The sequence below is a fragment of the Amblyomma maculatum genome, chromosome 1 (assembly GCF_055883805.1).
Source record: "Amblyomma maculatum isolate TAMU_Amacu chromosome 1, ASM5588380v1, whole genome shotgun sequence".
NCBI lineage: Eukaryota > Metazoa > Arthropoda > Arachnida > Ixodida > Ixodidae > Amblyomma > Amblyomma maculatum.
Window position 1 is genome coordinate 82695908 of NC_139344.1, and position 14823 is coordinate 82710730.

At 47.8% G+C, this 14823-nt stretch overlaps 1 protein-coding gene across 1 annotated transcript in view; it reads left to right on the forward strand.

The window, feature by feature from the left end:
- The window catches only part of LOC146202969 (tachykinin-like peptides receptor 99D), a 249813-nt gene extending 241711 nt beyond the window's left edge, over positions 1 to 8102 (forward strand). The window contains exons 2-4 of the mRNA XM_084588464.1: positions 4145 to 4245; positions 5717 to 5807; positions 7165 to 8102. Coding sequence (XP_084444590.1) covers positions 4145 to 4245; positions 5717 to 5807; positions 7165 to 7296 — 324 coding nt within the window. The 3' untranslated portion in view covers positions 7297 to 8102. The remainder of the gene's footprint in view (positions 1 to 4144; positions 4246 to 5716; positions 5808 to 7164) is intronic.
- Positions 8103 to 14823: the final 6721 nt, after the last annotated feature.

The window sequence follows — 14823 nt, forward strand, 5'->3', positions numbered from 1 at the left end:
TGCTATCTCTGCGCACGTGGAGACTTCCGAGTTTCCCCTTTGACACCTAATGGATGGCATCTCACGAGAAAGAGGGCAAAGTTTAGCATACCGCGAACCTCCCGGCCCAGCATCGTAAAAGTACTGTCAAAAGTGTAGAGTCCAGGGGGTCTGCTGCTGAGCCGTGTAGTGGCGTTGATTTACCGCTAGTGGAGATCATTCCCATTGGAAAGGGCAGGACACAAAAAAAAAAAATCTTTTTGTCCGCAAGAGTTTCAGAACACTGGAAAATATATTGCAAAGCGCATGAAGTGGCTTAGAAGCAGAACAACTTTTGACAAAGAAAGACTGTACATATATCGCACTTGACTATCAGCATCCTTTATTCGCAAGAACACTGTTTCTCACATTCTCCGGCTAGTCGCTCCTTCTCGCCAGCATTGAAGCTTTCCGTGTATGCAGCCGTGCTCTTTTGATGCCTGTGGTTAAGGCTACAGCCTGCGTCGGGTGTTCGAGCTTCACTACGCCTCGGAAAGGAAAACACAAATCCTCACTTTCAGTACGCGGTGACATTTATAGTGTTATACTCGATCGCGCGCTGGAAACCTGCCTACGTGGACGAAAAACGTAACCGGTCAGGATGGATCACGCAAGACATGCGTTCGTCTCAGTTACGCTTACGGCGTCCGCACCGCGCGCATTTGTAAACCACTCTAGAAAGCAACATTTATCAGCAACAGAGGTGCCACAGACTCCTCATCGCAAACTAGGCCTTTGTGGTACGACCAGGGAAGTAAACATGATATTCTGCTTGTTCGCACGCTCAACATAGGGAAGGGTGTGCGTCTGCCCCTGTCTACAATAGTTTTCATGCATACGCCCACCTAGCGCGAATTTATTGGCGTGATTCCGCCTTGTTGCTCAATATAACAGCACTGCGCACTCCCTCTCAATGTTTTTACGCCGACTTCCCGGTGACTCCATAATCACTGCAGCTTTCAGTGAATTATGAGGAGGCTTGATGCACCACGCAGAAGAGTAGGCGACGAAACACAAGAGAGGCACACAATACACGCATACACATAAACAAGGACAATGCTGTATGTGTGTATTGTGTGCCTCTCCTGTGTCTCGTCGCCTATTCTGCTGCGTGGTGCATCATGTCGTCTGACCAACTAGCTCGACTTTCAACGGTAGTATGAGAAGACTGATCGAATATTTAGGGGAATCTCCCAATGTGGAGTAGATTTGTAATACGGGAGTAATTCATTGCCATCCACCCAAGCGTAGTCATACGGCTACAAAGGAAAGCTTGGGGGATTCCCCTTGGGGGATTCCCCTAAATATTCGATCAACACCATTGCCCCTTCGAGTTATAGATCAATTCGCCCTCGCCATGCCATCTGATCTGCTGACCGTCATGGTTAGCTCAGTTAGTAGAGCGACTGTACCGGAAAGGCGGAGGGTCCGGGTTTGAACCCTGGACCAGGACGAATATTTCTTTAACTACGAAGTTTCTGAAAAAGCTGTATAGCTTTCCTTTGTAGCCTTATAGCTGCGCTTGCGTGGATGCCAATGAGTACTTACTCCCTTATTATGAGAAGGCTGGTTCAGCAGCGGGGTCAACCGATACATTATTAGGGGGGGAGGGGGGGGGGAGCAACATGACGGCGCTATTAATAGATCCGTCAGTTGTTGTGCTAAGGTGAACAAAAAAAAAACATCAGTAGCCCATTCTACGTTGCATGTCGGAAGCGGCTCCAATAATGTATGAACGAAAAGGATACCCAAAGCAAGTAAAGTAAGCGATGCGCTAAGAAAATATTTATTAATGCAGATAGCGCCGGCCAGAAGCAAAAAGAAAAATGTGATACCAGAACCCCGTATTGTAGACTTCCTCGGCCTCTCTTTACTCTTAGGACCCCTTTCATCGCGTATATTTAGCTGAAAAACCTCGCCCCGTAAAGCCCAGCCATCAGGATCAATCTGAGATCCGAGCAAAAGAACAAAGCAGAACACTCACGGATAGATACATGCAAGGAACAACCGCACGGAGGCAGCAGCAACAAACGGAACAAGAGCGACGGGGCGCACGCGAGCCGTTCGTGCCTCGCGGTGATGCGTCGGCGCTTACGCGGTATCTGGCTCCTCCTCGCCGCGAAGCGATTCGATCGGATTTACGATAATGGGTCTCGGGCGGGGATGTTTGGCCTCACTTGGGCCGCGCCAACCAGATTACGCGCGGCGGCGGTGACGGCACGTCTGGTCTGGCTGAGAGAGGTTGGAGCCGATATAGATACCTAACGTGCGTGGGTCGCTTGACCGATCGGCAACCACCCACGTATGCAGGTGCGCAGCCATTTGCGCGGCGCGACGGGAGCAACGCTGCTCACCAGGTAAAAGACGCCCACCCGGAATTGTATACGAGAGGTGCGTTTCGCGCCCACAAGCTGACCCGCCATATTCGAATTAGGCGCGTGCGTAAAAAAAGAGCGACACGAAAGTGCAGCGGCCGCAGACGGACCACAGAACTGTGCTCTCTCTTATTCTGCTCTTCGCTTCTCGCGAGCACTGTTTACCTTCAACATAACTGGATGGGATGAGGGTTGAATGATAATATATACGAAAGGCAACATCGTGCGTTATAAAAGAAACCACTTAATAGCGCAAAATACGCCCGATATATATATAATGGAGGGTTCGCTGCGTTCCATGCATTCGCTAAACGGAAACCTTCCACTTTCACCCCCTAAAAATTATGTAAGCAGGTGAAACGGTCGTGATGATCGCGCGCCATCAATGTGCAACGCACGCTCAAGGCGGCCGCTCTCATTACGTTACACAAGGATCGCAAATTGCTCTCACAGTGGGCGTTCTCTCAGCGTTGGACCTGAAACCGAAATGGCGCGCTACGCTTTTTGCCCTGCAAGAAAGCACTTATCACGTGACACTTCTCTCAACAGTCCTCTGCAAGCCAGCTGCAATAGCAGCAACAAATCACGACACACATATTTCACGGCAAACAACCGTAGCTAAGTAACGAACCATCTTGCGATACATTTGCCGCACACGGAGGGTCCGTCTTTTTTTTTTTTTTTTTCTTTCGTACCTAGAAGTCCACATTCCTAAACGTCGTCCTAAATTTTATTTTTTTTTTCTGTAATTTTGACTTCAGCTGAAGCCCAAAATTCCGGCAGCGGCATTTCGTTAGGAGGCGTTGCGATTGACCTAGTATGCCTGCACAGGCCTCCTTGATTGAAAGTTTATGAACGCCAGAGCGCAGGAAAGTCATCGCCTTTCTTGAAATTGCCAATCTGCAGATCGATAGCACCGATCCAACAGAAAGCTGGCTCTCTTTTCTTGCCTCGGCTTTCAGCACACAAAAACCACCCGATATAAACTGCCTTGTGCACAATGTTCAAAAACTTCAGAAAACAGTGACATATTTGTGTTCTGACTCGCGTACCATTGTTTAAGAGGTGACAGAAAGAAACCGTTGCAGGTGCAAGGGCTCATTTTCAAGTCAGCGACGCTCTGCGAGTTTTAAGCTGATGAATGCCATGATACCACGTCTACAGCTTACTCAGCACGCGTGGTCAACTCAGTTCGCCTCTAGTCCACGAGCATACGAACCATCTTCATTTCATTAGAATTTTATTGTATCACCACATAATGTGCGCCATATATTGCGCCATAAAATGGGGCTGAGCTTCCAAAATCAGAAGCAGAGCTCTTTCTCCTGCGCAATGGCCGCCGGAGGCGTTGCCTATAAGACAGTGCCTTGCTGCGGAGAACTTGTATCTCACTCAATATTCAAGGTTTCTACGGGACGATACTCGCAAGAAAAATATGTCGCGTAGGTATACAAGCCACGCAGCAACGAGCGCAGGGGTTGCGGACTACGAATCCAGTAGACTGCTTTTTTTTTTTTTTTTTTTTTTTTTTTTTTTTTTTAGAGCCCGCTTGGTTAATCCGCAGTGCAGGCCTGACACCGTCTGCGTCTCCCTACCCATTTTGCCATCAAAATAGCTGAATGCGATTTCACTTAAGACGCTATTCGTTTAACAAGCACTTCGAAAATACGATGCTGAATTGTGTTCGGAATTTGACAGGTTTTATTGTTGGTTTCTCTTTCTTAACGCCATGCTGCTTTCCATTTTCGCAGGTGACCAAGATGATACTGGTGGTCGTGGCCATTTTCGCCATCTGCTGGCTGCCTTACCAGACGTACAACATCCTCCAGGAGCTTTATCCCATCATCAACCAGTAAGCAGGCTCAGCGCGTGTGCCCCACGGGTGGCCGAAGCGTATAAACCGTCCACAAATCTCGGTCCAGAAGGCACGGCGGTGTTAACTGCACCTAGCTTTGTAGCAATGATCACCAGCCAGAAGAGGCATCTTGCACTTCCCCATATATTCTGCGAGGCTGGCCACTGAACAAAAATAAAATATAGAATAGAATTCATCTACACGTGGTTTATTGATACTTGGTTCTCTCATTCGCTAATCCTCTGAGCTCGTTGGTTGGAGTCTGATCGCCTAGAGGGCGCCACTCACTGCTGGAAGGAAATGGGGACTGCGCCAAGCAGACACAAGTGGACCTTTTTAAGTCCTCTCAGGAGAAGAAGTGTTGATTACTCGTGTAAAAAGAATTAAATTCTACATATTTGTAGTTCTTGCTGCTGAGAATGAAGCAGGCAGCAACACTGGATTACTGATCAAAGCTTTCTGGATCGATGAACAAATATGCCTCATCCTTTCTCTGGCGTAATCGTATTTCCCAATTTTGTCGCTTGCGCTAAACCGCATGGCAAACACGATGAGAATAGTCGGTGTTCATGCACCACAGATATAAAGGCAGAAGTTAAATTGATCAGCATGCCGAATCGATTAGAAACTGACGGTAACTAAAGGGAAATTTTCAAACGCGTATTATCTTTTACGACAGACTGTCCTTGCTAACAAAGTCAGCTCGCTCCGCAAGGGCATGCCCATAGCGATCATGCAGTCAGCGATGTTTTGCTTGTGCGCGTAAAGCTTTTAAGAAAATACGAATCCGAATTTTGTTCCAGCAAAATGAATTGCCATCACCAATTGACAAACTACTCTCAGTAATTACTTCCGTGATTTAATGTATAGGAATGCGCATTTTGTAAATTTCTTGAATTGCTTGTGTTCGCGAAACGCCAATGCCAGCTTTCTCAATTGTTGAAGCAGAGATTCCAACATTTGTCAGCTGTGAGCCGAAACAATTCAGTGAAATGAGCTCGTCCTTAGCGATTAGCGCTTGTGAGCCAAAGTAACCAGTACTGTTCGTACCGACTCATTTTGGCACATAATACTTGCACCATTCTCGTTTTTTTTTTCTTTATTGATATTTATTTTCTGCTCTTTTCCATCTTGTTCTTACGTTCTTTGTAATCAAAAGCCTTGAATTAGTGATTAAAATAATGTATATTACTCCAGATTCAATAAATGGTTTCTATTATTAGTGTATGTTGCTCGATTCTGCAGGGTGATTCAATTCCTTCACGGAAGGTTTGTCAGAAGGATTTTTAGATACGGGGCCTTCTCCTGTACCCAAAATATACTAATACGCCTAAAAGTACTCATGGACGTGACTTTTTTGCCGAACAAAAATCAAGGTAGATCACCGCTGTGCGTCATTTGTGAACTATGGCATGCCTTCACGTCATGGCGACCTAAAGTTGATGGGCATCATGTGTTCTCCATGCAGGTATCGCTACATCAACGTTATTTGGTTCTGCTCCCACTGGCTGGCCATGAGCAATTCCTGTTACAACCCCTTCATTTACGCCATCTATAGTGTAAGTCAGTCCACTGTATCCCTCTCGTCCTTTGTCCTCATCGGTGGAAGACTGACACACAGTCATTGTCAGGGCGGTGGACACGTCATGCGGTTTTCAGCTTTAAGTGACATGTGCAAACAGCTAGCTGTCCATGGGCCATAAGGGACCGATTTAGGCTGAAAGTCACGCTGCATGTTGTTGTAATGCAGTAAGGCAGCGCAAAATACGGCCCCGACTAAAGAAGTTAGAGTACACGCGTTCCTTCTAACTGCCCCGTCTTTTGCACGCCCTTACTGAATTCGACCAAGGAACCTAAACATTGCCACTTCCCCGTCGTATGTAGTTCTTATGGCTCGACACTAATTGAATAGAACACTCAAGGCTAAACAATCAGAAATTTGAGACGGTGGAATGAACCCATGAAAAAAATAGCCAGGCGCTTCGTGTAAGTTGGTCCGTTCCAGCCTCAGTGAAGAATAATTTAAATGGCCTGCATTTAAATCAATCCAGCGTTTTGTTACACCACGCAGCCGCTTTAAGCAACTATATGTTAAAGCGTATGAGAAATTGTAAATTCGAAGAATTCGACGGTAAACTTTTGTCATCAGCGCACGAGCGATGGCTGGCTTGCCAACTTAGGAGAACGACCAAGTTATTTTAAAAAAAGAGTCCACCCCCACAGCGGGCAGTCGTGTAATAAACGATCTCGTAACAACAGTGATCGCATGCAGCGACTACGGCGTTTGTTCCGTTTTATGAAAATGGTTTGCAGGCCCCTTTAGAAATACTATAGAGGAAGGATTCGACCAGCGTGAGGTTAGAGTCCCATAGTTTGATATTGGAGTTTCTCTTCTAAACATGTCATATCTGTGTTTTGCCAATGCGTCCAGGGCGTTTTAGCACTTACTGTTATCGCGTACTCACGGAGAGAGACCAAACACTTAAGCATATCAATGTGCCGATAATGATACAACTAACTTGGCTCAGCAGGACCAATTGGTCACCGAGGCGATCAAAGGTAAGCCATGAACATCGAGTAGTTTGTTCAGGTAGCTCAGCACTCAAACAAATTGCTGGAGTAAAACATTTGTCTTTTGGGTGTGTAGATCAATAGCATTCACCGAGTTTCTCTCCCACCCTGGATCCTATAATGCATCGTTCTCAAGCTGTAGTTGAAGATTTTGCTGTCATCAAAAGCTCTGCCGACAATCATGAACACCAACTCTTTTTGTTGAGCTGTTTGTAGCTTTCTTGAGAATCCAACCATGATGCGCCAGGAATGATGAATTCTGTGGACTTACAAATCAGCATTGCATGCCTTCAACCATGGCTGCAAATGTGAGTGACCTTTGTTCCGCCATCATTTCGTGCGCAGGAGAAGTTCAGCGCAGAGTTCCGAGCCCGCATGCGGTGCTGCTCGTCCAGGAGCAAACAGGACGAGGCACACTGCTACCGGCAGACACCTAACTCCGTGTCCACCCGCTACTCGATGCGCTCTTACTCCTGAGCCTCGCCGCGGCGGCCGACACCCGGTGCAAGCGGGCAGCACCACGAGAACGCGTGCGATGCAGCCCGTTCGGGCTTCTCGGAGCATGACCTGTAATTCCGGCCCAGCACTGCGCGGCACCCAGAGCCTGTGATCACCTGAAGCCGCCACCACGGGTTGTCGACGGCGCCGGAGACACTTGGACGAAGGCAGCCTGGAGAAACCGGCCAAGCGTTTAATCGCGGCGAACGCTTCTCGGACACAAGGCGTGGTGGAGTACAGCTCACACAGACGGCAGCTGGTCTCGGGTCAACGTCCGCATTTTTTTTTTTCCTGTGTCGGCGAAGTTGTACATGATTCAAGGCCTTTCTATTTAAGACGCACTGGACACCAGCAGCGCACTGGGAGGGAAACAAATTCAAATGTCTCTTAACGAGCTCAATACACGGCTTGTGTCTGGCGATTATACTTTCGTTTGATGCCAGCATACAGTTATGGTAATGATAAATATGTTCAAAGTTGTGTTTTCCTTTACGAGTGCATCGGCGACAACGAGACACGTTCGCATCGCTACGATCAGCTGGCTACTGTCACGCTTTGAGTACAGAAGGCGCAAGTCGTGAGTTTGATGTTTGGCCGTTGCACCTCACAGCCTTTCTCGGGTGCCTTCACTGCTGTTTGCCGTGTGCCGAAAGAGAAGTCACCTAAACTTTCGAGCGTGTTGTGCAGACAAGCGCTGTTCGTGACTGGTTTGATGAAGCGTGCCAAGCTCGCACACGAAATCAATGACATCGGCTGCGAACAAACCTGATTGTTTTTTTTTTGTTTTTTTTTTTTTTGCTTCGTTGAGTACTCAAGTTCCACAGAAACCCCGAGAAGCATAAAGCGTGTATGTTGTGCGTTACAGACCCCCTTTTAATGCGAACGTATACAGTGGCGTCGCTAGGGTCACCCGTACCCGGTGCGGAAGCGCAGCGCGGCACCCCCCCCCCCCCCCTCCCCTCCCCTCCCCCGCTCGTTGTGCTCCTTGCAGCCAGTAGCACACACAAAGAGTAGATGAGAGGGAAAAGAGGATAGGAAAGGAACATGGAGGAAGAAAAATCAGCGCAACTCGAGGTATAATGCCGACGATGCGGCGAACAGCGGACTGAAGGCAGGCGGCCGGCGTTGTTTTCCCACGCCTCGTGGCTGGATGCCACGTACTCGCTAGCACCGCGCGTACTCGTTTTCGTCCGCAGGGGCTCTACCCTATTACTTTCTACAAAGCCTGTAATACACCCTCACATGTTTGCTCAGTCGCAGCTTGAAAACGAACCCATCTGCTCCTGTTCAGGCATCTTTCGGGGCCCGTAAGCGATCGTAAGATCAACTTTTGCAGACACGGACCTTACTGCCAGGTGCCACTGCAACAATCCTTTGATCAGCGCTGCGGCTGTTCCAGGCACGTTCCAAAAATAAAGGCGCCTCTGAAATGTTGCAACCAGAAGTCTTCGTCATGCTGCAACTGTCTTGGGGTGTTCGGCTGCATTGATTAGTACCAAAAGGGTGGTGGTTGTCAGCGAGGTCGCATAATGGGAGTTCAGGCGCAGAGAAACACTTCCATTTTGGAATAACAGCGCGAAAGACAAGGACGAAGATCAGAAGGACACAAACACAGCGCTGATCTTCGTCCTCGTCCTTCGCGCTGTTATTCCAAAATGTATTACCAACCAGCCGGCACCTCAACGCTTGTAAACACTTCCAGCTCACTCTGTAACCGAACGCGTCCGTCAAAACTTTCAATGCCACGAGTTGTAGTCAGATCACAAGCAGAACCTTTCACGTGCCACATGCCTAGGTGAAAACCTTTTACTAAGCATTCTCTACATTTAACTTTCTCCTCACCTTTCCTCCAAAAGATGTAAGTTGACTTCCGCATACAGACTGCAAAGTTGCCAACGCGCATTGATGTCGTACCAAAAGAAAATATCGGAGGCCATTTGGAGCTGGGAGACGGTGGGCATCTCCAAGCTCTTTTTTTTTTTTTTTTTTTTTTAACGCTAGCAGTTGCCTTTCTAATTTTAACAATGCCTTTGCCTTTTTCAGAGAAAATAGGTAAGAACCGCATGAACACCCTTGGGTACATTTACTCCCAATTCCCCTTTTAAAGCGCCTGGCCTTGCTAAAGGTGCCCTCTTTCTCATGATTATTGATATTATTATTTAGTCAGCGCGTAGTGATCAGACTTGCCATTCCACAGAGCAACAAGCATTGCTTGCCTTTCGGCGTTTTGAAAGTGTGAGGGGGATGTGTGACTGGTCTGAGGAGCGAGAAAGGCACAGGAGATAAACGAACAAGACAAAACTTTGCCGGCGATATACTGCGAGCGGTCCGCGTTAGGGAAAGGAGAGTGAACTGCACATACACAAAAAAAGGCGATACGGCGTCGCGGCCGCCGACGGCGGTTGTCTAGCTCCGGCGCAAGGGTTCCCGATGGGTATCGGGTTAATGCTGATGTTACCAGGGTACACGCACGTACACAGTCCCGGTCCAATTTGAAAATGCCGTGCAGTCTCTGGCATAAACTAAGGCATGTGTTTTCAAGCACTCCTCACAATAGAATAATTCGTTCTACGAAAAAGATCACACTTTCCAGTCAGTGGCACCAATGAGCGCCTTTTCGCGTCTTTACACAGTAAATTGTTTCGACCCCCGCCCCTTCCTACCTCTCACTGCCCAGCTGCACCACCCTGATCGCTGCACCCGGTGCGGACCGCAACCCCCGCATCACCCTCGCGACGCCACTGAACGTAAATACCGGATTTGCTCGATTCTAAGCGCCCCCTCTTTTCCACGATCGCGATGCCCAAAGTGAGGGGGTAAGGAGGGAGGCTGTGCTTAGATTCGAAACATCTAACTCCCACCCCCCCCCCCCCCCCCCCCCTTTCGTTTTTGCGTCGATAGCTTGACGAGAAGGGCGCGAGAAATAACAGTTTATTGAGCAAACATCTTCCGCAAACGCAATTGCAGTGCGCTTGAAGTTCAAGATGTGGCCCCTCTCTTCTAACTCATTCCGACATGCGTTACTGATGCCAAACAGCTGACACCAAACAAAGTAGCGTGGGCCCGCGATGCCTGTGAAACCTGCGGAGATCCGCCGCATGGCTGCCGACTGCAAATTCATGTGACAACACGCAGATAAAGTAATCGAGGTCGCTTTCGGCCGACTTTTACGACCCTGCGCCGCCACCTGTCGTGTAGTGTCGGAACGCATCAACACAACAAGCTGGTCTCGCCGCATCTAGGTCTCCAACGGCTGCGGCCCAACTGAGTGAGCAAGTGCGCTGGCAGCCTTGTCTACAATCGTTTCCTCGCAAAAAAAAAGGAGAAAAAAAAGAAAGAAAAAAGAGGAGGGGGGAGGGGGGGCGCTTAGTTCCGCATCCAAACTTTTTTTTTTTTGTGAAGTTATGGGGGGAGGGGTCGTGAAAATACGGTATGTACGCGTGCGCACGTACGCACTTCGAATGGTGTGTCGAGCCACAGAAATAAGAGTCACCGCAATAGTGAATCTTTTGTTCAAAGCTAGTTACGGTATGTTCTGATGCCGAATTAAAGACTAAGCCATATGACGACAGACCTCGCGGCGCCACTGACCGAGCGACACGCGTTTCGTAGGCAAAATTGTATTTAATACCGAGCTCAGTCTTGTGCCTATATCCGGAGATGGAACGAACCATATTGCTTGTTCCTGCTAAGACACCCACGAAGCAAGGGCGCTGCACGAACTGTGAAACTACTATCTCATTTTGCGTGTCCGTCGCAGATTGTCGCAGAATCTATTTGTGCCTGCAGGACTTTTGCATTTTTTGCTGTTCGGGAGCACTGAGAGATCGTCCTAAAAACTTACTAACACCACTGACTCAGCCGAGGAAGTCAGCTATAGAGGCCTGAAATAAAGGAGTTGGTACACCGAAAGCACGCCCACCGACGCCCGGAAGATGCTACGTATACATACTATACGGACTTCGCCAAAAGCAACCAGGTTGCGTGATTTGCGTCGGAGTGTTTGTAGTAGAGCCTGCATGGCTTCCCATAATATCTAAAGGCTTTGGATGGTGAATAGAAGTGTTCTCTTTACCTTGTAAGGACTCATAATCTGAGGGGAGCCACGAGTGCTTCACTATACTACTCAGGAGCAAACCATGTGGAGCCTGGTTATTTTTGACCATTTGGCGGAGCGGCCAAGTACGGTTTTCCAGTGTGTATGTGCATACCTGTATTTTATGGCATTCGGCCAGGATGCCCAGTGCTCTTGTTTCACAGGTTCGTAATATTAATATATAGCCTGTGAAGTTCTAAACTGCCTTGTACTAAAGCCCTTGGATGTATCCGGGGGCTCCTGTATACTATCTATAGGGGCGCGCTGTACCTTCTATATACGCGGCCTATCTGTGAGCATGGATTAGCGCACAAACTCCTCGATCTTCCGATTATCTGCCTGTGCTTTGTCTGTTTTTTTTTTTTTTCAGTGCCTGGACTAGTGCGAGTCTTTGTGATCTCAGGACACCCCCATAAGCCCACGTATAATCTACAGCTGTAATGATGTGCGAATTTCGGTACTGATGAAAGTTACAGCTTTTATTTATTTCAGGTATGACGATGGTTCTGAGCGCTGAACGCAAATTAAGGACTGCTGAGACGCAACAGTGCGCATCCTGCCGGTGAATTTAGTCTGACAGGAATGATCGGTAGTACGCGTAAGCACTTTATTTCAAATGGGCTCCTCGTAGTTGACATTGCTCTCAGGGTGGTACCCGATCGACAGCGATTCCACCAGACTATACTAACCTGTTTTGTTCTCGGTCAGAATTAGAGCAGTCATTCGGGACCGACTTACCTTGCGTTGATTATACTTATTTTTTTTTTAGTGTTGTTATGAATATGTTGCCCCAGAGACTTAGCAACGTACTAACGTGCGCGTATACGACATCATCCACCGAGGCTATACGCAGATTAGGCAAATTTGTATTGCTTTTGGTGTTCCAGCGCGAAGCATAGTAGATACCCTTCAGTGCTGCCAACAAGACTCTAAAGTCCTCCAGACAACTATTAACAAAGTTCTGCCAGGGTTTTAAAAAGTAAAACCTGCTAGCGGAGCCGCTGCATTTTTTTTATCAACTCTACCACTTGCTTAGCCCAAGCTCGAGAAGAATAACAGTCCTCCTCTCTATAATAGTGTGCACTTCCTCGTGAAAAAAGTAACGTCTCCGCTTGACCACGCCCTGCGGTGGCTGGCAGGGGCAGACTTGTCCGATGGACATTTCCAAAGACCTCCGGAGCCATTTAAAATCCGGCCCGTCAAGGACACACAGTGACTGAGATCCACACGCGAAATATCAAGTACGCGCTACTGATCAGCATAAAGAAAAGGGCACTTAACCACAAAAACGACGATCGTTGCGTTCTTCTCAAACTCAAGTACTTGAAATTTTAATAGGGTGAAGAGAAATGAGCATTTGCACACAAGATCACTCGGTTTTCTTCGCACCTTTAACTTGTTTCGTTAATTTGAGCCATAAACCGATAGTGAGATTAGAGCTAAGCTCCTTAAATCCACTGAAGGTGTCGTTGAGGCAACATACCAAGGTGTTATTGATAAATAACCTTAATGGCTGATCGCTCTGATTAAAAGGGAGGCCGAAAGCGGGAAGGTATTCGCTCCAGTGAGGGGCCGCGTTCATTATTTCTCGACGGCCTGCTGTGTGTGTACATACTGAGCGAATGTGGTCTTATCATCGGTTAGAAATAGAAATCGAAACATGCCCCATTTATTGCTCACGAGCGTCCGCGTGCTTGGAATGACCAAGCGCAGGAACATTTACAGCTCAATCAATACCTCTGCGTTCGCGACATTTGTGCCACTAAGGACACAAAGCTGCGATCCATTAGACCGTGTTGTTTATTTTCGTTTGCGCCTGCACACAGACGTTGTCGTTACCTGAAAAGCACTTGTCATAAGTTTTGAATGTATTTACTGTATATACGTGTAATGTACTGTGTATAATGCGACAGAGATAACAGTGTTCCTACTTCAAGCTGTTATACAGTGCGTGCAGTCTTAACGTCGTTTCTTGACCTCCACGTAGCCGACATTCCATAGCGCATGATTGTTAAGAACCGCGACATACTTGTTATGATATTTTGGTTAAAGCTTTTATTTGTAATTTAACAATAGTGCGAGTGGAAAAGAGATAGAGAGAGCTCTATTCGACGAAACAAAATAAAGTCCGCAGATCGACGGTCTTGCCGAACGTCGACGCTTGTTGCGTTTAGCGTTCCATTCTTCCTACAGGGTCGCTAGAACGCCCGTCTTGCCGGCCGGGTGCTAATATTTCTTGATATACCGGAGCAGCGCAAGCACGCGTGTGTCGGACTTGCTCGTACCTTCTGAGGTGATCATGTACACACGTGGCTCACTCCAACCAATTTCTCGTGTGATGTGTGAGAGAGTGACGACTTTCCGCCAATAAAGTACTGTGGTCATAAACGTTTGTTCGCAGTTGCAATTTATGCTGGCGAGGGCACGCGGAAGGGCGTAGTGCACGCCGCGTGCATGCCTGCAGAGAGTTGTACCACGAATACACAAACTATTTGAAAAGTGCGAACCGGTATGTACACATACACTTTTCAATGTTCAAAAGTTTGCGAACTGCCGCTTAAAATCCTTGGACCCTGACCTGAAGCTCCGGCTTCCACCCGGTCTACCCCAACGCGAAGAAACTTTGCTGTGCCGCCTGTGTGTTGGTGTAGCATTCACGAACTTATATTATTTTATGATAGGCATGGCAAACAGCCCTGCATGTACAAACTGTAGGTGCGACGAGTCTATAGGCCACAATTTTTATGAGTGCCCCATATACAGTGAGGAAAGACACTGTCTATGCCGTGCGCTAGAGCATCTAGATGGACGCCCATTCACTGAAATTAAGATTTTAGGCCCCTAGCTACAGCGATCGTCTGCGATGAAGGCCTCCCAGGCACTGCTCCGCTTTATGAAAAGCACAGGCCTAATCGAAAGACTATGAGCTTGCTGTTATGTTACGTGATATGTCTGTGACGTGATGCAATGTGACCTGTCTGTGATGTGACTGTACTAACTTCACCCATCCCTCTCTCACAACTTTTATATCCACTCACCCCTTTCCCCCAGTGCAGGGTAGCAAACCGGTTTCTTTTACGGGTTAACCTCCCTGTATTTCCCCCTCCTCCTCGTCCTCCTCCGGGATCCCCTTGAGCTCGACTGGAACAGATTAGCGCGGTTGAGAAGAGCAGCTCTCGCTCTCTCCGCATATACTCGGTGGTGGCTACGTTTGTTGCTCCACAAAGTAAACAAGGTCTTAACATTACTAAGCAGCCGACATGGCAAATTTTATACATCCTAGCACATTAGAGAGCCATTTTCTAAGAAAGATAGATAGATGGATTTATTGAAAGGAAAAGGCACAGAGGTTGGCCCGAATAATTCAAATCTGGCCTGCTACTCTGCACTGGGGAAGGGGAATGAGAGAA